This window comes from Nymphaea colorata, chromosome 5 (assembly GCF_008831285.2).
Source record: "Nymphaea colorata isolate Beijing-Zhang1983 chromosome 5, ASM883128v2, whole genome shotgun sequence".
NCBI classification, from domain to species: Eukaryota; Viridiplantae; Streptophyta; class Magnoliopsida; order Nymphaeales; family Nymphaeaceae; genus Nymphaea; species Nymphaea colorata.
Window position 1 is genome coordinate 6,325,824 of NC_045142.1, and position 22,719 is coordinate 6,348,542.

At 35.3% G+C, this 22,719-nt stretch overlaps 2 protein-coding genes across 8 annotated transcripts; both read right to left on the bottom strand.

The window, feature by feature from the left end:
• Positions 1-683: 683 nt before the first annotated feature.
• LOC116254119 (DNA repair protein RAD51 homolog 2) lies at positions 684-16,490 on the bottom strand. 7 transcript variants are annotated; one of them, XM_031629232.2, is made up of 12 exons: positions 16,181-16,490; positions 11,398-11,511; positions 11,089-11,232; positions 9,419-9,522; positions 9,233-9,296; positions 8,720-8,775; positions 6,102-6,182; positions 2,300-2,365; positions 2,107-2,198; positions 1,914-2,033; positions 1,641-1,784; positions 684-1,542 (listed from the first exon to the last, which is right to left on the bottom strand). In XM_031629232.2, exons 1-12 carry the CDS (start codon positions 16,262-16,264, stop codon positions 1,511-1,513), a joined length of 1,101 nt encoding a protein of 366 aa, XP_031485092.1. In that variant the 5' UTR covers positions 16,265-16,490; the 3' UTR covers positions 684-1,510. The 7 variants fall into 7 exon arrangements, with proteins under 7 accessions (XP_031485092.1, XP_031485091.1, XP_031485090.1 ...); XM_031629231.2 differs by having other exon boundaries at positions 1,914-2,030; positions 11,089-11,241; XM_031629230.2 differs by having other exon boundaries at positions 11,089-11,241.
• Positions 13,881-16,184, bottom strand: LOC116254118 (pentatricopeptide repeat-containing protein At3g48810). The gene has a single exon (XM_031629229.2). It carries the CDS (start codon positions 15,917-15,919, stop codon positions 13,898-13,900), a length of 2,022 nt encoding a protein of 673 aa, XP_031485089.1. The 5' UTR covers positions 15,920-16,184; the 3' UTR covers positions 13,881-13,897.
• Positions 16,491-22,719: the final 6,229 nt, after the last annotated feature.

Genomic DNA, 22,719 nt, shown 5'->3' on the forward strand with positions numbered 1-22,719 from the left:
GCTAGAAGACCCGATAAGACTTCAAAAGTTGGATTCAACAGCTTACTTTACAGAACCTGACTTTAGTCAAATGAGTTGCATTTACATTCTAGAGCCCATTCTGTAGCAGATTCATACATTTTCAGGTGGAGAAAAGTCATTTCATTTGTTGGAAAGGCAGGCTCTTGAATGAGTTCAACCTTCAGATCAAATGTCTACCCAGAGTGTGGACAAAGATGGGGAGAGAACAGGGAAAACAGGAGACTTAATATTTTGTGTAATGGCGAACAAATGAATAATTTACTTTGCTAGCTGTGTACCAAGAAAAAAGACCTCCCCACAGCTGGCAGCAGATTGGTAAGCCTCCAGTTGGTAATGAATTTGAAAGTATTTTCGAATGAATACCAAAATCTGCTCTGCACGCAAGTGGTTTGTTATGCACCTGCTGTTAACGGAGCCGCAGTTCAACAGTTGTACTGTGGCCAATGAAAGCAGACCAAGTTAAGAAACTCATCTTTCTATTCATGCACATGAAAGTGCTGCCAGTTTACAATACTAAGATTTGGAAGCTTGCTGAGGTTCCCAGGTGCTTCAAAAGGGGGGAAACAAGCTCCCAAATGAAAGCTAATTAATAGAGGGAAAAAAATTAATAATGTTGTCAAATGAGATAGTAGCATTATAGATCAATTCAGCTGAAGTCCTGATGGTCTGGAAATCAATAAGAAAATTTAATAGAAATTGTTTTCTGAGCCTGCATAAACTTTGGTACATTCCAGACTCTCCGTTGAAGCTGAATATCAGACTACAATTAGGAAATTAACACAAACTATTTTGTCCTAACAATGAATCATAAATTGTGAGTTCAGCTTGATACATGATGTTGAGTGCTGATGATACCAAAGCCAGGAATCAGGATTTCATTGCAGAAGTAAACCGAAATTACACAGGCATGGGAATGAACACATACAGCACTATCAATAGGGAAGTTGCCAAGTTGGTCAACAATAGCTAAACATTTACCTATGACCAGTGCTCATAAGGTGCTGCCTCAAGTTACGTCAGCCGGCTGAATTCACTTCAGATGTAGGCAACGGGCTGAATTCACATTAACGAGTCCTACATAAGCAGGTAAACGGCCTATCTGGTTGTGGGTCGTGTGGAAAATTATAGTATGAAAACCTAATCAGAATAGACCAAATAGCCAACCATATGTGCATTTCAGGCAATCAGACCTGGGTCCTACAAAGGATTGAACATTAACCTCTAAACTGAATCTGAGTCAATCAGGTGCTGTTTGTTACCAAATCTGACTGAACCTTACTGGATTTGTCCTATCAGGTCCAAACTAACGAACTTCCGGCCTTGTGTTCAGCTCCATGCCAAGCATTACAGGAAAGGTAATGATGACAAATTTTCAGAACATGGTATCATATTAACATTATAGGCAGACCCACTTGGTAAAATCCTGGCAGATACGGAGACCAGCTTGACGATCTGGCTGTTGGTTTTCTTTTGTGAAAACAGCAAATTTTCATTCTTCTCCTGCACTGACAATGACACCACCTGCATATTGATCAGACTAATTCATCAAATGAGAAAATATATATATCCTTGAGCATGAATTCGTAACAGATTTAAACTGGGAACACCAAACACCAAACCTTCATTGAGGATTGAGTTTATCTCGGTGCCTGATACTTCCATGCCATCATCATTCAGTAAAGAAATTCCTGCAGAAGTTATGATGAACGGAAAAGACAATGGAGGAGATATTGGAGACTTTGCCAGCTTTATGAATCTCTGACCTGCGTCAATATTTCACAATGGGTGAAGCCTGTAAGACACATTAGAAACATACAAGAATGATACTCTTATAGTACATAAAATTCAGGCTGGCACTAAGCTCAGATGTATTGGCAAATAGAAAGATTAACCTGAATGGGCTTCAAGAACAAGACGAACATTGACAGCATGAGCCCAGTGCATGCCCAATGCTGGAATTAAATGAGACTCAGATATGTCTCTGTTTCTCGCTAGCTCACTCTTTCTGTCTGCTGCACAGGATAAATCAAGTGAAACAGTGCCTTTTGGTAAATACCCTTGAATACAGAAAGATTGGCATCAAACCTTGGAAAGAATAACTCAAGGCATGATTAGTGCTCAGCGCCCTCACTTGGTTGGTTACCACAATTGGAACTCGTGATAATTCTGCAAGTGATCTGATAAATTCACAAAAGTTTGTTAAAGAGCACATTATTGCCATCTGGTTGATGAATGTAATAAATGGTTTGAACTGTCATTTCTTTTTTTTGGTTCATACTTGAGAAATGAAACGTGCCATCCAAGTGCATCTCGTCTAGGTGCTTTTACATGTCTTTCATGGTCACTAAAACAAACAAGACTTTTAAATTAGAGAAACGTAAATAAATTGCCTGAACTTCACATGATTGGACAAAGGACAGTAAATGTACGAAACTGCTATGAAACATGAGAGAATCCCTTGACATCTAAATAGAGAAGTTCCAATTTTTACTGAAATAAGCTGGATTTCGTGCATTTGTTTTCAAAAACATGAACATTATACTAATAATGGGAAAGTGGAGTGGAAAAAAAAAATGTACACTGGCTAATACTCATATTTGTGCATTTCTCAAGCAAAATAAGAAAAGAAAAACAAAGATTCAAGTGTTCCTTGCTAACAGTTTCATGCATTATTACACAACTTCTGACAAACCAATCTGAGATGCAAGTCAGGTATACTTTTGTTGCTGCTTGTATCATACAGCTAATTTGTCGGTTGGAGTATTTCAAATAAACTTTGTTTAGCTTGAGAGGCACAATTCTCTATCTTGACTTGTGCCACCTTTCTACACATATGAAAAGGGCCTCTCGAAATTTCAATCGGGCAACATAGTATAAGAACTTTAGGAAACATAAACTATAAAACCTTCAAAGTTATCCAATAAATCAAACTTGAATCAGTCTAGGAGTCCAACTATAAGCAAAAGAGGAAGTCGGAAAGATATTCCTAGTAATTCCACTGGAAACATATATACAAAAAAAAATTGTTTCAAAATTTGAATCTTAAAAGGCATGATTTTGCATATCATAAGATCTTAAAGTATAAGAAATATGCTTGCTGATCAGGAAAATGTTAAAGGGGTTAGTTAGTAAATGTGTGTATATATATATATATATTATACCATATATTACATTTCCAGTATATGTATATATAGAATATTATATATGTGAATTGTAGACATATATATTTATATGTATTTTGTACATAGGTTTGCATGTGTTATGTAGCTTTATGTTGTAATTATGCTAGTTTTATGTTGTATTTTTTGTCTTTTGTTTTTGCCTTTTTTGTTATAGATGTACTAGTAACCAAATCCAACAGCAATCTCTTATTTCTCTCTTCTTTGATCAGTCTATATATATGGGACTGATCTTCTGTTGCATTTTATGGCTTGTTAAGGCAGTTTGTAAGCTATCTTTGAGAAGTAATATTCAGTTCTTCCAAGTGAGACTTTTTTTTCTATCTGTAAGACCGTGTACGTCTGACCTTGACAGCTAGAGCTCTCTTGTTTTCATGGCATTAGATCTTGGTTTCTGCATCAAGGCTGTATTTGTGCTGATTAGCTGCTGAAGATCCATTTCTAGTTGATGTCTCTCTAAGACTAGGTTAAAAACTAAAACTGATAGATCCCTCTAGAGATACAAAACTTGCTTATAGCTAAAGGATATATCTAAGAGTATGGAATAGATTATAAAGAAACCTTTGCAACCATTGCTAGGATGACTTTTGTTAGGACATTGATTGTAGTTGCATCTATCAAACATGGGCACATTTTTTAGATGAACGTCAAGAATGTTTTTATAAATGATACTTTACGTGAGGAAGTTTATATGGATAATCCTCCTAGATACGATGTTCCCAAACGTAAGATTGGTATGACTGTTTTATAAGCTTTATATGGCTGAAGCAAGCTCCCAAGAGTTGGTATGACCATTTCAACAAGGTAATATTTGATCAACGTCTTAAATCATGTTACTCAAACGCAGCCATGTTTATCAAAATCACAAGACCTGGTACAGTTATATTGCTTCTCTATGTTGATCATATGATCATGACAGGCAGTGATGATGAAGGAATTAACCATGAGAATGCTTTCTGAAAACTGAATTTGAATGTCAGATTTGGGTTGTCTTACTTATTTCCTTGTCATTGAAGTGGCATATAGCAAAAGAGGATATTTGCTATCACAGATCAAATTACTAGTGATATTATAAGCACAACAAGATTAACAGATGACAAAATCATTGAGACCCCTAAACTCTAAAGCAATAGGAGTTGAGATGAAATCAACTAATCAAGTGATGGAAAACTTTTGAAGAACCGTGCTCCATATTGACAACTTATTGGAATCTTAACCTATTTGTCTATCACCAGATCTGACATAGTTCATGTTGTTCAGGTTATTAACCAGTTTCAACAAGCACCCTTCTATGCATATGTGAGAAGTCAAGAGAATCATTAAATATATAAAATATACAACAACTAAGATGTTGTTCCTATCCTCCTTTTCATTAAGTATGATTGCATACACTGAGATGATTGGGGTGGAGACCCAAATAACAGGCTCTCCAACATTGGTTTTCATGTGTCTCTAGGTGAATCTCTAACTTCATGGCAATGTAAAAGGCAAAACAAGGTTTCACGTCTTCATCTGTACCTAAATATCGAGTTTGTTGAAAGATATGGTCATCAATGTTCAAGAAGCTACAAGATTTTGTTGTGATAACAGAAGTGCTATTTGCATTGCTAACAACCATATGAACCATGAAGGGACTTAATATATTGAAATGTCAACTTTGTTAGAGAGGAGTATCTTCAGAAGACTATTGATATGTCATTCGTTTGCTTAAAATGTCAAACCACAGATTTCTTCACTAAGGTGATGACGTCAAGTAGATTTTCGTTTCTTTTGGCAAACTTTCAATGATACCATCGTAAGTTCTTTGTTTGGGTGTGGGGGTTGGGTGGTGTTAGTTTATATGTAAGTATATACTACATTTATATATATATATATATATATATATATATATATATATAATTATATATATATATATATATATATATATATATAATGTACAAAAGTCTGCGGGTTTTATGTTAGTTTTATGTTGTAATCATGTTAGTTTTATGTTGTGTTTTTTCTCTCTTTTGTTTGTCTATTTTTCTACATAGATGTACTAGCCGTTAGAACAAATCCAACAGCCATCTCTCATTTTCTCTCTTCTTTGATCAGTCTATACATATGGGACTGATCTTCCCTTGTTTTCTATGGCTTGTTAAGCCAGTTATAAGCTATCTTTGAGAAGTAATATTCAGTTATTCCAAGTGAGACTCATTTTTTCTGTGTGTAAGCCTCTGTATTTCTGACCTTGAGAGCTGCCGCTGTTGTTTTCAAAAGGACAAGGCCCTCTTACGCTCTCAAAATCAAGAGGGAAAAAAAAACTAACAGATAAAAACACAAGGATTTATGTGGTTCGAACAAAACTACAAAAGATGTCGGCCTTCTTTAAATACAGGAGTCTAGGCAGCACCACAACAGGGAAAAAAATTACAATAATATCCCTGACCCACAAATGGGGATCAAGCTCCACAATCCTCCAACGAAAAAGCAAGCAAAAAGCATAAAAGGAAGCACAGGAGCAACACGAAGGAATCTCAAAAAGAAACAAAATTAAGCATAGAGGAATTGTAGAAGACACACAACTTCCATCCTTTTTCTTAGTAGACAAGCTCCCTGCCTCTAAGTAAGCTCTTCTGCGTCCAAGACTTTAGCAATCCTGGTGCAAATGCTCAAAGCCAAAGCTCAAGTTCAAGCCGAAGAATCATCCACAACCATGATGAAGACATACAAATAGAATACTTAACCTTCATCATGACCTGCATGTCATGCTGAAGATAATCTGATACGAACACTTAAGAACAATACTCATGTGCCAAATAACATTCACAAGTACATGACTTAAATTTTTTAAAAAACATCAGCTACTTGGCTGCAGTAGACATTATACTAGGATGATGACATTCAACAATTGTTCTAGACCTGGAAACAAGAGCAGCAATACTGTCAACAATAACTAATCTCACTTGGTTCTGCAATAGAGAGAGCTTAATTTGCTGCAACCTGTGACAGAAACAATGAGAAATAAAATTGACCATCACATATACTTTTATTTGCTTTGTCAATTTACAAAATCAAGGGTAGACAGATAAATTTTGACAACAAGAAGATAGTGGTTTGCCTTAGCGAGCTACTTATCATCCATAAGTCAGAAAGGATAGTCAACAGAAAGTACAAAATTAAACATTAATGCAAAAAGAGATGGTTGGCAAACCCATGATCAGCTGACTAGGGGTCAGTGAGTTGACATGCAACTCATTCGACTTAAGCCACAAATTTTTATATTGTTTTTCTGCTTCAGCTTCATGAACAAGTTGAATATAACTAAAAAATAACAACTATCAATTGAATACATCAAATAATTAACTAATCAGAAATTGAACTAATGAACTTAATATCTGAATAACCAATTAATTAAAACAGTTGAATGAATTAATAAGCAACTGGTAACCAAATTATTAACTGAAAAGGAATGAATAATCGAGCTAAATTAACTCAAGCAGGTAAATGAATTAAGTTGCAACTAACTGGTAAGCTGAACAGAACACTGCTGCAGCAACCAAGGGGTCACCAGCAAGCACAGATATATATGTCTAAAGAAAGAGAGAGAGAGAGAGAGAGACATGGGTATTGCTGCCGGACACCAATGCCAGTTGTTATAGGTGGATAGCTGGTACTAGCGACGTCCATAGAGACAGCATGTAGAGGAAGGGGGGACATCTAAAAGCCTCGTCCCTCATTTGAGGCTTATATATGGACACCCTTAACACTTTTAAATTTTAAGATATGAATTGTGTATCCAACCTGCCAATTCAGAATGAAGTCCAATAGGATTAAGCAGCATTTAGGTAAATGTGGGACTCTTGACCCAGTCCCTTGGCGATTCAAGTTGACTCAAGCAATTTCTGAGTTGAATCCCCAGGTTTGCCAACTATGCAAAAGATCTATATTTATTTTAAGAAAATCACCTTATTGGAGAAAGATCTATATTATTTTAAGAAAATCATCTCATTGGAGACAAGAATAATTGGATTTTAGAAGGATTTTGCATTCTTCTGGTAAGGTAAGCAGCCTGTTGATGCAAGCCTTGCATTCACAGTCCCAATCAAACCAGGGAAAGATCCCTCCTAAGTAGCATTAACCATTACATCTTCAGAATCTAGAGACAAAGTTTATTTCAGCACCTAAAACGGAATTCTTGTAATGCTACATGGGAAAAATATGCAGAAAATATCCATCAGGAAATATTGCAGCAAGATATAGTTAATTCAGAATCCAAACTACTATCACCATAAGGCGACTTATCACATTCCTTGAGTCTCATATCAAAGGAGAGGATTGCTCCTTTTTTCCAGTTACAAGAAGGCCAAGACATAGTTGGAGCCATAGATATCGCATTTTTTTTTAAATGTGATATTAACATAAAAAGAGAAGAACAAGAACGTGAAAATTACTTTTTTTAAAAAAAAAAGTGATAATAAATTAAACGTGCTGCTGTTATCCTTTTTTTGTGTGTCATTTATTCCTATAGATGAAGCTATTTACAAACTATTGTTAGTTGTGTATTTGCTAGTTTCCATTTTTTATGTTTTGCTTGTCACTTTGACAGTTTGCTATGTTGGATATCCTTAATGATATTGTGATTTTCATTGTTTAAAATTTAAACTTAAATTAAATCATATATTGTCATTCTTATCATCGCTAAAAGTCTAAAATATCATTTGTATCATTTTATCTAGTTATTTTTTTCTTTTTATCATTTTATCATTTATTTTTATTTTTATGTAATTTTAGGATTTTTTTTCATTTTTAAAAATTGCCGATATTTTCCCAAGATTGTCTTGACAATAACAATTTTGCTGAAAAATACCCAAAAAAGTCCTTGCCACTAAAAACCCAAGAACAATATTCCTGGTTATGCCCACACTATACATTTATTAAAAAGGCTTGACTCAGGCCTTCCCTTTAAATTTTTAAGTGGCCAGCCTTTTTAATTTCAAACATGTGACAGAATCTCAACTAAAGCATGAAAAACAGGGAACATTGGAAGTTTGAAACTGTCATGATCAAGAGAAACCGGAATATGTGAATTGTGAACTAGTAAATATGAGAACTAGATGTGGACAAGGTACTTATTATTTTTTCATAAATTTGAACTTATAGGTGTGCTCAAAAAGGTTAGTTGAATACAAATAAATTTCTGGAACATGTTTTTTTTACTGGGAGGCATGAATTTTTAAGCTCTAATTATTCATGAAAATTCTGACCTACTGACTTTCAAGTTTCAAGCTTTCAAGAACCTACCTATGTATCATAATTTGGATGAATTAAGAGTTCAGTCTTCTAGAGTCAATTACCTAGAAGGCATCTATATTTGATTCTAAATTCGATTTTGGGAAAAAAAACATTCAAAATTCTGGTGGGCTGCCATGCTCATTCTTTTGTGGCATTTAATTTCTCTGTTTTTTTTATAATTTTCTAAAATATCACTAGTCATTGTCATCATGATTTCAAAAAGTAACACTTAAAAATGTACATACCTCTCGGCGAATTCAGAAAGTGTTGCTGGTTGCAGAACCACAATCCGACCTGCAAGCTAAAATACTTGAAAAATAAACAATGTCAAGGATCTGAGATCATTGGAAAGCATAGTCACAAAAACAGTGCTTTTTTTGAAAAGAATGTGAAAAAACGCAATAAATAAAATTGCAGTTTAAAATTTAAAAAACATGTTTTTTTCAAAAAACGTTAAAAATGAAAAAACCTGAAAAAACATGGTTTTTGCTTTTTTTTCAATTTTATTCATGTGTTTTAATGCTGAACAGTTTGTTTTTCTTTTTCTAATTTTTATTTGTTGCAAATTTACTTATTTTTTATGTTTTTGTTATTAGTTTCTCACTTATTTTAATTTTTCCTCAATTTTAATTTTTTTTATTTTTAAATTACCATATTTTCCCCATTTTTTCGCTTTTTTCCGAGGTCATCATATTATACTCGAGAAAGTGTTTTGTGACTATGTTCGAAAGTAACACGTTAAACAGATCTAAATCTACCTCCTTTGCCATTCCTTTCACATGAAATATTTGTGGGTAGCAGCTTTCTCCTATCTCAATCAGCCTACATGGAAGAAATTAATAACTTCAGAAGCTCATGTTTATAGGTTGACAAAAAGGATAATCACAAGCATCTACCAGATGATCCATGATTTACTCACAAGAAAGATCATATCATCAGAATACCTTCTTGAACTAAATTTAGACTCTGTGTCGACGTAAATTACATGGCCATTCAGACCTCCACAACTTGTTGGTAATGCAGCCAGAAGAGAAAGCTTTAAGCAGAACTGCAAAAAAGCCCCAGTTAGAATTTAGTCATTAACAAGAGTTACGTTACAAGAACAAGTCTCCAAGGATGTTAGTCCAATAAGTGTAACAAATAAAAAAAATCCAAATAATTAAAATCAAAAGAATCCACAAGGAAATTGATTAGACAACCAAAAAACTCTGACGGGACAAAGTTGCTACTGTCACGGTCACTAACGTAAGCACAACAACCAAGTGAAGCCACCGCATTCATTTTAAAATTTTCTACCAGCATATATACATTAGCAGTCAATCTGTTTGTTAAACTGCAGCATAGCTCCATACGTGAAAGTCAAGTGAAGCAAAGAAATAAAATAGAAAACGCAGAGAGATCAACAATCTATATACTATTTATACCAACCCATGGAAATCAAATAGACAGGGCATAATGATATCCCCTAGGTAGAATATGTTACTGTAGATGAAGCCCCGTTTAGTAGATATGAAAAAATGATGAACAGGAAGAACATTAAAAAGGCAAAGCTATAAAATCAGTTTGATAAACTTGAGAAAAGGGTACTAAAAAGTGCCTTCCTATTAACACATGTATGATCCTTGGGGAATTTGTTTACAGACCTGCAGTTTTCTCCTTTTCTAGCAGAGATGTAATAACATGGAGCTTTAAAACCATTTCAAAATTTAGAATTTAGAACCACTTAAGTGGTCGTGCAGTGCAACCTACACTCCATACGATAGTTATGCATCCCTTTTATTTTCTCCAAAAGTATCACCCTTTCAGCACAAATGTGCCAGAAAAAAGGGGGAAAAAAAAGAAGCAAAGGGACTAACATGGTCACAGAAAGTAGTGGCATCCGGAAATATAGCACTTGAAATTATTGAGGCAGCAGAATTAGTGATCTAACAAAACTGATGTTTCAAGCACTTCCCAAGTTCTACTTTGTAGCATGTTTGTGCAGCATCATCTCTGTTTCTTCAATACTTTACTCCATTCATTAACAACTTCAAAGTAAAAAGCAAAATGTTTTTCATGCTCTTAGTTATTGTAAAGCCATTTGGCTATAAAAACTTAAAAATTAAATAAAAGTTGGCCAACCATTACCTCAAAGTCTTCTCACCTTCCTTTGGCCCAAAATATTTATTCACCAAAAAAAAAAAAAAGCTCTTCAACAAAATGACCTCTAGGATGTGAAAGCAGAGAAGTTCCCACATCTGCCTCTCTTGGCACACAGAAACCAAAAAGAGTTATAAAAGCATAAAGGAAAGCCAAAGTCCAAGAATTGATATCATATAACATGAAATACATAATCAATGTCCTCATGCAACTAGTCTCATGGTGCATCATAGCGGCTCTTGGCTGATAATCCCATATCCTGACATATCGCACAAAATAACCACAAAACGTCCTATAGATATGGCCTACTAAGCTTACATAGAACTGACTATACGAAACTACTAATCATCACAAGAAGAGTTTCCATTTTAGCTTTTGATTTTTTCAACCAAGATAGAGAACAGGATTCAAAATTCAGTAATAGAAATGGCAGACTGGTGAATTTCACTTGGAAAAGTTACTAAAATTTCACTACCTGTGTTTTACCAATTCCTGCAGGACCAACCAACTCGGTCAAAGCACCAAATGGTATGCCTCCAAATAGTGCTTTATCTAAGCCTTTTAGGGTTGTAGGAAAATGGCCACCAAGGTATTCCTTATCAACTCTTTCTTGCATAAGCTGGAGTGCCTACAAATGAGGGGGTGAAAAAAGATAAATAAATATAAATTACGGTGATTTATCATTGCTGAAAAACCAGCATTAATATTCCAGATACATACATAAATAAACACCAAAAGACAAAGAAGGATAAATTTTAAATTTCTTATGATATATAAACATTACAGTTTGATATGGGGGGCAGACAGATGCACTGATTTGAGCTATTGAAGATTTTACAGCATCCAAATCCACATCTAATAGCTCCATCAACTCAAACTCGTTTAGCAATAATGCATCCTGCACAGTGACTAGGAATCTTATATCAACAAGTTTAACTTCTCAATATTTGTACTTTATTTGGAAATTCTACAAGACTGAGCAACAGCTTTCTTCTCCTTTAAACAATCTATTGCTATAATTAAATGAAGTTGACATTGTTGATGGTATCATAGAATAGCAACCACTAAGAGACAGTAAACCAAGTTTTACTCATAATTCCATAATCTTCTTGGAACAAAAAGGTAATGCTAAAGTACAACCCTTCATACATTGCATCAGAATGTAGCCCATTTTCAGCCAGAACAAATTAACAGGTAACTATTTTCCCATACCTTGAAAGAAAAAACCACTGTAACATATTGACAAGATTGAGTTAAAAAAAACATGCATCCACAACTTATATCTCTATGCATGTGTGATTACTGGAAGTGAAAAAAATCAAGTCATAGATTTAGAGGACAACAGCTAAAAGCCTAAAACATTGGAAGCATGATTGCTGTATACATAAGATAAAACATGAGTCTAATAATTTAGTAATATTCAAGCCACTAATAAAACTTAGTGCAATATAGCACATTTGGTTGAACATCTTGCACCGCCAGAGAAACGTTTGTTATAACATATGTCGACACATCACAGCCAAACTAGTAATTGGCATCAAAGGACCCAAGTGGAAGATAATGGTGATGTCAATACCATAAAAATGCACATTGACAACCCTTGAGTTGTTAAAAATAGAAGAACAGCCAGCTTACACATCCATATGTCTTAGCCAACATAACTGATCCAACTATCTATGAACTGTTTCTGTTGAGTTCCTCTAATTGCATGAGTGAATAGCCCACACCGCATAAAAGTTTCACATGGTCCCAATTCACATCAAGGGAAATCCCCTTCAATTCTCCTAACACCATCAGTCCTTGGAGATGAATCACTGACATCCTGTTAAGCATGCTGATGCAACAAGGCAGTACTTGGTTCTAAGACCATTTACCACTTGGGCATCACAGTAACCTGAAGTGCAGGCTCAACTAGATCAGTCAACCCACTGATTGTGTTCCTCAATTCAATTATTATTGTTTTATGATAATTGCTGCTTACCTTTGAGTTTCCTACACATAATCCATTAAAGGGAAAGGGAAAAAGGAGAAAACAGCATTGCTTCTTATAAAACTGCAGATAAACTAAATTTTTCATCAGCAATCATATCAAATAAAGGCACCACAGAAGCATAAATTTCCACAAGTACACATTGATAGGCAGACTTGGACAAAAATAGAAATGCAGAAACTGCTAAGAATCTAAACAGATTTTTGTTGGTGGCACTTATAAATTGTGATTACTAATATCATTAGCTATAGTTGGATCAGCGTATAGGCAAATTCAGGGTTTCATTTTTTTGATGGAATTGCTTTAGAATATGAAATAGGCGATTCAACCAGAAACCCCATGAAACACCATTCACATTTGTGCAAGAATATCTTATTTGAATGCAGGGTTGAAAAAGCAGGGCAAAAAAAAGTAGAGAAATTTTACGGAGGGATTTTTCCAAACAGAGAAATTTTCCACTTATTTGCACTCAAACTTATTTTTAGCCTGAAAAATTTTTCACGTTGTTTGAATGTGAGTGGCATAAACTTTTTCCATGTAAAAATCATGTTCCTCACAAGTTTGATGAAACTTCCCACCAAATGAGTTTTGAGTTTCTTGCTTTTACAACAAAATTTCACAAATCAATTTTTTTTTGGAAAGCTATTTTTTTCAAAAATATGAATAGTTAATGAAAAGATTATGAAAACAACCATCAATAAGAACTGTGAGGCACATTATGGGATTTGCAGATAAGCAGATAATCCTCCTTAGGCACAACACTGTCACTTATGATAAGCTATCTCGCCTTGTTCAGGTGAAGTTCAAGAACTGCATAAGATTATCCTGCTCACTAATCTGTCATACTGAATACTGCATTGGTCCATACTCATATTCCTGCCTTGCAGAAACTAAAAGAGAACTAGCCCTGTCAAAAGAAGATGTCTTCTGTCAATATAACATAATCTTTGAAGTGAATACTTCAAGTTCAAGTGAACTGTGATAAATTTTTGTTGAGGAGGAAGAAGCAAAAAGGAAAGTCCTTCTCTGTTAGTACAACATTCTGCTGGAGATCCACAGAGAAATGGAGAAAGGCAGCAATGTGAACCTCAATGCTCATTATTCAGCTGATTGCAATTGTTCCAGAGCATGACACGAAAAAGTAGCGGATTCTTTTCCACGTCAACTTAGTAGTTCTCTTATGCCCTCAACTTCCTCCAGATATTTTCTTGAAACCCAGATATTTTAAAAGAGAAAAACTGAAGAAAACATTTGGAAAATAAGGCAGCAGTAGCTCATACAAAACAATAATGTATCAGATATTTATTTTTGCATCAGCATTTCTCAATATATCTTTCAGTAAACATGTTACAATAGAAGAATTCAATTTGCAGATAGCACAGCTAACCAAGACATTCCATGTGGTAGTGTTGGGCATAATACCACCAGTTAGCATCTTAAGGAAACAAACCATCGCTCCCTCCAAATAAGACCTTTCACAGAGGCCACCTATTAACGTAGTGTAAGTAATATCATCAGGGTAGCACCCATCTGCAACCATTGCTCCAAAGAACTGATTTGCTGCTTTTATATCACCTTCCTTACAGTAAGCATGGATTATTGTATTATATGTAATTATGTCAGGTCTAATGCCTGTAACAAGCATCTTTGCCAAGAATGAAGAAGCATCTCTCATTTTAAAAATGCAACTTGAACCGTAGATGAGAGTGTTATAAGTGACAACATTGAAATCTAAATCAGCCCCTAACATCTCACTGAGAAGGCTCAAGGCTTTAACAGAGTATCCATCCCTGTAAAGAGCATACAAAGCCTCATTGTAGGTTGTTATATTAGGGAGACAACCTTTCTCCTTCATTTCATGTAACACATGGATAGCCCACTCTACTTGACTTTGTTCACACAATCCTTTAATGAATACATTGTAAGTTATTGTGCTTGGAGGACAGTTTTCCAGCCACATTTTCTCAATAATCTGCTGAACTTTATAAAACATGGATTTCTTGCACAACACTTCCACCATGCTAGTATACGCCACAACATTGGGTTCACACCCACTTGCTATGATTGTGTTCCATACCTCTAAAGCACCCTCCAAATTACCAGCTTTTGCAAACCCATCTAAAAGAATACTGTAAGTCCTAACATTGGGTAGATACTCGCTTTTTGCCATCTTATTGAAAACTGATATAGCTCTATGCAACTTCCCACTGAGACAAAGACCATATATCACGGTATTGTACGCAACTGTATTGGGTCTACACCCTTGCTTTAGCATTTGATTCCAAATCATAATTGCATCATGAACATTTCCTTCCTTGAAGAATCCCTTCATTAAGGAGGTAAATGTCATAACATTAGGTCTGCAGCCCCTCACTAGCAAGCGGCCCACAATGGCAACAGAAAGCTTTGCACTTTCCATCTCACAAAGTGCATCTACAATTGTTGTGTAAGTGATAATATTAGGTTCCAATCCAAGATCCACCATCTTATCTATCAACGACATAGCTTCTTGTATTTTGTAGTGACTACACAAGCCATTTACCAGAGCATTGTATGCTGGAACGGTAGGCCTAAAGCATTTCATAACTTCTCTGGCCTCAGCTAATTCACCTTGACGACAAAGAGCAGACACGATTGTAGTGCAACTCACACTATCGGGTTCACATCCCCTCTCAGACATTTCACCGAGCAGTTTGTACGCAGCATCTATGCGGTTGTTTTTGCATAACGCTTTTAAGAGGATGTTATACGTATACACGTTGGGCTTGAGACCGTCCTTTTTCATGTTATCGTAAATGGGATTGATCATGTGAAACCGATTCTCACATAGAAGTGCATCCAAAAGATGGTTGTAGATCTTCGCCGTAGGTCTAACATCGAAATCCTGAATGCGGTAGAACGTCTTCAAAGCTAACTCCGAGTCGCCCAATTCCCGATACAATCTTATAATGCTAACAAATATGTCTGCCGAGCAAGGAACGCCTTCTGATTTCATCTGTTGCAATAGGTACTGAACACCATTCATATCCCTCACTGATTCAAGCTTCTCGATCATCATCTTATACGTGCGTGTGGTGTGCCGGAATTTTCTAGTCTCAAACACAAATTTGAAATACTCTAGTGCAGCTACTACATCCTTTTCGTTCATCAATCTTTCCAAAACCACATATTCATCTAAATGCAGTTCCTCTGTGTCAACATTCTCATTGGTCCCAGCACCTCTAATAGCATTAAGCACAGCCGATGAGGACGGCCGCTTTGTCCTGAGTAGCAAGGAAGGCCCTTCTTTCAAATTCCTGTGCACCAACATTCTCATTAATAGCTTTGAGCACAGACGATGGGGAAACTTCAGCAGAGCTGTTGGAGGGTGAAAATCGTCCTTACCAGGATAAAAGATGAAAATTCACCTGGGTAGAATGCCGCTCCGTTTGTATGGTTTTCAGAACACGAAATTCATGACTTGCAATTCTAATTTACAAGTAGGAAAGACAGAAACTAGAGCAAGGCGCCGAAATGACAGAAGAGAACGACGGAAGCAGGGTTTGCTGAGGTTACGATAAGAAAGGATCGTGGGTACCTTGGCGGTCAGTATATTCCGAGCTGCAAAGATGTTCGCTATAGAAGTCGGAAGACCCATCTCGCTGATGAGCTTCCCCGCCATCCTCTTGCTTTCTCTCTCTCAGTATGAACACTGACACAGTGGGGAAAGGCGATTCTTGCCCTGAGGAGCGACCGTGTTACCCAAAAACGAATGGAGCGACTGTGTTACCCAAAAACAGCACCCAAAAGTTGAATCACCGCATATTTTCCAAACTCAACCTCTAATAAATGTTTCAAAGAATTGTTTTCCTCGACTTGACAGGACGGAGGCGCACCTTGTTTGTTTCAACCCAACATGGTCAGAAGAAGGATCTCAATATAGGAAATGAAGACCACTAATTGCTTTGCGACTTGTGTGACATGAGTATAGTAGTTGGCTTGCTGCCGCCTGTGCCAGTGCATGCGCAGCAGCAGCAGTAGTATATATTTTGAGGCATGTATTTCGTAGAATTTAATTAGTTCATACATGACTTTTGCTATTCCACATTTTATAATTTACTTAAATTACATATAATTTTTTAACTTTTACTTTTTTTTTTCATTCTTATCTATAATATAATGTTGTTAAATGTGGTTGTTAAATGCAATAAAGCGAAGCGAGACGTTAAGCTTATCGCATCCATACCTGAGTTTTAGCATTAACATTATAAAATATATAATATTCATAAAAAATAATGAAACTTTAACAAAACATTAAAATAGCAATACATAGGTAAAGCACAATGCAAAATACATTCAACTCACGTTAATTATCTAAACCATCCAAATGCTAGTGGACTTTAAATTACTTCTCTTTTTTTTTGTGCAACAAGTGACAATCTACTTTGGAATTTGTGTAGAATTTAGATGGTCACTAATTAATGTTTAAAAAACTATCCTCTCTCTTTATGTTTGAAATTTTGAGATTGACCGTTTAAGCTTTTTAAAATGCAATGCATTAAAATAAGTCGCTTGGTCATTATTTTTGCAGGTAAAATAAAAATACTTTGTGTAATAAATAACTATAAAGTATGAGCTTTATGAAGAAACAAAAGAAAACTATTCTCGTTATTTTTCTAATTTTAATAAGTTGGCATTTTGCATAAAAAAAATGTAGATAGGTATTTGATTCAATAATGAAACATTTAGTTATGCGGGTTACTGTTTTTATCTGAAAAAAAGTGTCCAATGCTCATGATTGCGAGCTATGAATTGTCCATGTCATTTCATAAGGGAAGGGAAAAAACTCTAATGTTTGCAATGCGAGTACTATTTTGTCCTTTCTTTTACGTTCTATAGATACCTTTTTAGAGTAAATTTTTATCCACCGATGCTCTTCAATTATATGTAAGTAGTAAGATAAGTAGAACTAAATATGAACACAGCGACATTAAAAAAGTAACTTGGATGAGGCCAACGAGGAGCCGGACTTATTTTTATGATGCAATTAAAAATCTTATGAGTAAATCTCGAACTTAGATCAATTGTATACGATATGAATCTGTTTCCCTTTATCATAAAAATCAGTACAGCAACTTTAGGCTCCCCAAAGGAAAGTTACAGTGTTCTAATTTTCTTGCTGTGACAGACGAACAACAACCATGTGTTTTTTATTTTCATGCCGATAATTCCCCGCAGGAAGACGTGAATGACAGTTCCCTCTGTCATCGGGCCTCTCTTTCTCATGTGCTTTGGTCATTCCTTTTCTTTAATTCGAAGAAAGTTGCCTTGATCTTGGCCCATAATTTTTGCAACTGTAGACTTCAATCAACTGACAACAATCTTCGTAATGAGTTTATATATGCAGTTGCATAATGAAATACGGCGAAAGCCTTTTATGTTCACAGCTTCTTGCATCTTAGGAATGAGTATCAGGTGAAGTCTTGAAAACATCTATAACTACGGTGCACACATCGCCTCCAACGATGCTCCAATAAGAACTGAAAAGATCAGCAGGGAAGCCATCGGGGCCAGGAGCTTTATTATTTTTCACAGTAAAGAGAGCAACTACAACTTCATTTGGTTTCGCTCAGCTCTTCATTATCTGTAACTGTCTCCATTGGTCCCGTGTGAAGATGTGTAACCTTATTACTAGCGCTTCCGTCGCCATCAAAGAAGTCTCTGCATGCATTATGAATAGCTTTAGCACCTTGACTGACCTGTCTGTTGATCTCAATCACCTCGAAAAAGTTTTCTTTTGAATATAATTTGCATGGTGCTGAAAACGAATGGTGTTTTGATCACCGGCTTCAACCAACCATCATATTCGTGATTTTTGCTTCCAGAATGACTCCTCCATCCTATTGTCTATGTCAAGTTCTCTTCGAAGATCCCATTCTTGCTCGTCACCTCGAAATAGTCATCAAGATGCCCAAATTGGCTTCTCTTCCAGTCAGCAAGGTCCCTTCCTGTGGCTTCTAGTTTCTGCTGCAGGCGCACCATAGGACACCTGTTGGTGACTACAGTCCAATTCTTCTTTATAATGTCTGCATAAACAATTTGCATAGAACAGCAAGCATAGTACTTGAAAAGACTTATAACAAAATGAGCATCACAATCATTAGAAACAGAGAGTAACAGAAGGCTATGATCTGAAGATGACCTTGGAAGTACTCTTCGAGTAAATTTGTATGAAACATTGTTCCACCATATATAATTGACTGGGTCCCAATCAATTCGACATAAAACTTCTTCAACACCAATACGATTATTAGATAAAGTCATCTGGTAGTGAAAACCATTGATATGACGACCAGATTGCAACCAAACAAGAATTCTAAAACATTGCAAGAGGACATGTTCGACTGCCATTCAGATTTAGACTCACATTCCGTCAATTGAATTAGAGAATCTCTTCTCCAAAGTCTATTATTGTGGAGTTAGATGCTATAAGCATAAAAATTTAAAGTGTTCAAGTGTGCAATTTACTTTAATCCAAAACTCTTCCATGGAGACAATTTCAACTGCTATTTCAAAAGGATCGCACATTAAAAATTATACAAGCATCTTTTAACGATGCAGGAGATATTAGATACCCAAGACTTATTTGCAACCAACTTGCACCAATTATCAAAAGATTGATTATTCAACGTAGAATCAAATGGAAAAATCAAATAAGGATAGTGATTGCAGATAAACTGACTGAGTTCAAGACGAGCTGTTGATCTCACCAACCTGCACACATTCCAAGCCAATAACTTCATTGGGACTGGTGGATTAGAAGTATATGAAAATTTTTCTATTTTTCAACGTGGCATTGAAGTATATGAAAATTTTCACATCTCAAACCAGGATACATGGGTGCATAATGCCTTTAAAGCAAGTAAAAATGAACTTTAATGGAAAATGTGAATGTTTGCGAAGAAGATTTGGGCCTCTTCAAAGAGTTTGCTGCCTTTTTCATGAAAGCGATGGTTCGATTCCATTCTAGAAAAAGAAAAAACCTTTGCAGCAAACTATTCATCTCCATTCAACCGCCAGTATGAGGGAAGATGAAAGACATAAATACTAAACAAGAGCAGGTAAAAATCATGCAGATGATTATGCCCAAGAAAATTAAGTAGAATGCCATTCAAATGTAGGAAGTAATTCCGAAAGAACATAAAGTGCATAAGCCCACAACACACCTTTCAGATTTTTGAAAAATAAAATATTTATATTTATACTTCAAAAATTTTAATTTAACTTATATAAAAAAAAATTGAAAAATTATACTTTTTTCCTGTTAAAAATGTTGAAACTATAGTTCAGCCTTGGCAAAGAAAAATTTCTAGCTCCACCGATCACCAACTATGCTAACAAAAACAGTAAGGCACAATCTAGTACTTGAGCTATAAATGAGAATCCTACCTTGATAAGCATTACGTAAACCCTAGTGATGAACATCTTGTAACTGCCTTGTTGATCATTATCTAAGATATGCTCTTCAAAGGTTCATATATGCCTCTTGTAGTGAAAAACTACTTCAATTTCTTTTCTTTTTCTTTTTCTCATTGGAACTTCACATTGCAAACCAAAATATGGTGTTCACATCAAAGCGAGGCTCAAGGGAAATCAGACTTTGCAAGATGGAAAATAAGAATTAGAAATTACCATTCTCGTTTTCACACGCTAGCAACTCAAATTCAAGCTAGAGGAATCAAAATTTTGTTTAATTATTCATTTCAGACCTTAGATAATGCCACTCCCGAATCAGATCAAGCGAGAGTTAAACCTTCTCTTAGAGTTCATGGTTGCCACACACATCCATCAGTTGCCAACATCCCCAGACATACATTTCTAGTTCTTAGAAAACATATAAGAAGAAGAAGAAGAAGAAGAAGGAGTGACTTTTCTTATCTCTAGTTAATGGCGTGCCTGTCATGTCCACGAACCTTTGGCTTCTAACATGCTGGCAAGATTATGCTTCTTCGCCTACATTTGTTCCCAACAAGCCAAAGATTGGACCTAGACACATTATCGAATCAAACACGTACTTTGACCGACTAAATTCATTCAAACAAGTCGATATCGAATTCATATTCATTCGGATTTGTTTATCGAAGTAAAGCTTTTTTCAGCATAATTTTGAATTGATTAATCTGTCGACGCCAAATTAAAGGTTTTTTTTCGTCGCGTTTATGTCTGTGATTCAACGATTTGATAGTCATCAATGGGCCCTAAATGAACATATCATTATCAAAATTAAGAATTTAAAGTAAATTAAAAGGAACCGCTTGACCTTTCCCTGTATGGACATGGATTGTCCACGTCTGCCCTCGAACCTCAAACCTCGTAACCTGACAACATCCACCCAAAAGAGGAGTATAAGGTTCTACGCAAACACGATTCAAACATATATTTAATTAAAAATCAACCGAATCCAAATTCAACAAAAATAAAAATAATGAGGATATACTTTAAAAAGGTGCAAAAAAGGAATCTCAAGGCCACCGCGCTGACAATTTTTCATTTTTTTTAAATTGGTTTTCTGAACCGTCCTTCACATATATGAATTGAGCCTGAGTATTTGAATTTTTTTTTTATTTTTTTAATTCGTTCTTCTAGATGAAACTTGTCAACCGGCCCTTAAAGCCCACATGACTTTATTAGCAATTTTTTCCGTTTCTTTAATCGATACAACGTTTGTGAACGTAATTGACTTCCCGTTAGCTTAAATCTATTCAGACATGAAAATATAAGTAGCTTGATCACTTTATATATGTATGTAAATATTTTAAAGGTGCTGTTCATGATGACTAAACCCATCATCAGAGCAAACGCTCATTTTTTTTTAATTTTTGGGAGTGGCGTACAATGCAGAATGATATATATATATATATATATATATATATATATATATATATATATATATATATATATATATATATATATATAATATATATATATATATATATATATATATATATATATATATACACACACACCATTAGATTCCTTTAAATTTTTATTAAAAAATATTTAAAACAAAATGTAAACATCTTAATATATTTATAAAAACTAATTTGGTATAAAACATGTTCTGATTCAAGTGGTTTTTATGAAAAATGTGAGCTTTTCTACTAACAAATTGTTGATGTTATGGGAGCCGTTCATTGTTGCTTATAGTAAAAGCATCTTTAAATTTGAAAAAATGTTCAACTTAATATATGTTTTCTATCAACTCGTTCTTAAGATTAGATTGAAAGAAAAACACTTTAATTCTCGCATTAAACCTTCTCCAAGCAGCCTATATATGTGTATGTAAACATGTGTTTGCAGTATTAATTAGGAAGGTCGAGAAATATTCGGTCAACATCAATAAGCTGGTTGAAATCAGAAAGGCCGCGCCGGGATTTGTTTATCTGTTTTTAAATTTCTTGTTGGCCTATTTTATTTTCAAGGTTATTGATATAATTATCTAAGAGAGTAGTTGAAGATAATAAAAGATGCAGCTTAAGCATACATTTCGTGTTAGAACAACAGAAAAAGGTACTGAGGTCTTGACCCGAGCGCACCACTTGGGCGAGCAACGCGGCCCGTAGGGGCGCGACCGAACCTTGCCAGCCGGGTCATGTCGCCGCTCGCCCTCCTGTCAACCTGCGCGTTTGATTGGCCCGGTCAAACTATCGAACTTGACGTTGGTTCTTTGACTCGGTCTTGATCGAGTCCGCGACGAGCAGCAACCAGCAAGCACGGTTTCGGAGCATCAACCAAGCAAAGCCAGACCTGTCGGTGAGAGTATTGGCTTAGCAGAAATATGTTAGTTCTAGTTAATGGAAAGCGTTCTTCATTAAATTTAATACAAATTCGAACTTTTTCTTGCTCAAAATACACTTTCTTATACAAACTATAGATGTACATATTTTTTAACAGTTAAAAAATATGTACATCTATAGTTTGTATAAGAAAGTGTATTTTCAAAAAAATGTGTATTATACGCCAAAAACACCTCTGTCGCATAATACCTGTATTATACGTTTTCCTATTTTTTACCGTTTTTTTGCCGTATAATACCCATATTATACGTTTTTTTATCTTTTTTTATTAATTTTTTAT

Excerpts from the sequence above, each read along its gene's own strand:
- LOC116254118 (XM_031629229.2), bottom strand. The coding sequence starts at position 15,919 with ATGAGAATGTTGGTGCACAGGAATTTGAAAGAAGGGCCTTCCTTGCTA.
- LOC116254119 (XM_031629230.2), bottom strand. The coding sequence starts at position 16,264 with ATGGCGGGGAAGCTCATCAGCGAGATGGGTCTTCCGACTTCTATAGCG. Across the intron at positions 6,183-8,719 it reads CTTTCTGAATTCGCCGAGAG|GTTGCAGCAAATTAAGCTCT; the intron begins GTATGTACATTT and ends TTTCTGTCACAG. Across the intron at positions 1,785-1,913 it reads TGTTCTTGAAGCCCATTCAG|GTCAGAGATTCATAAAGCTG; the intron begins GTTAATCTTTCT and ends ATATTGACGCAG.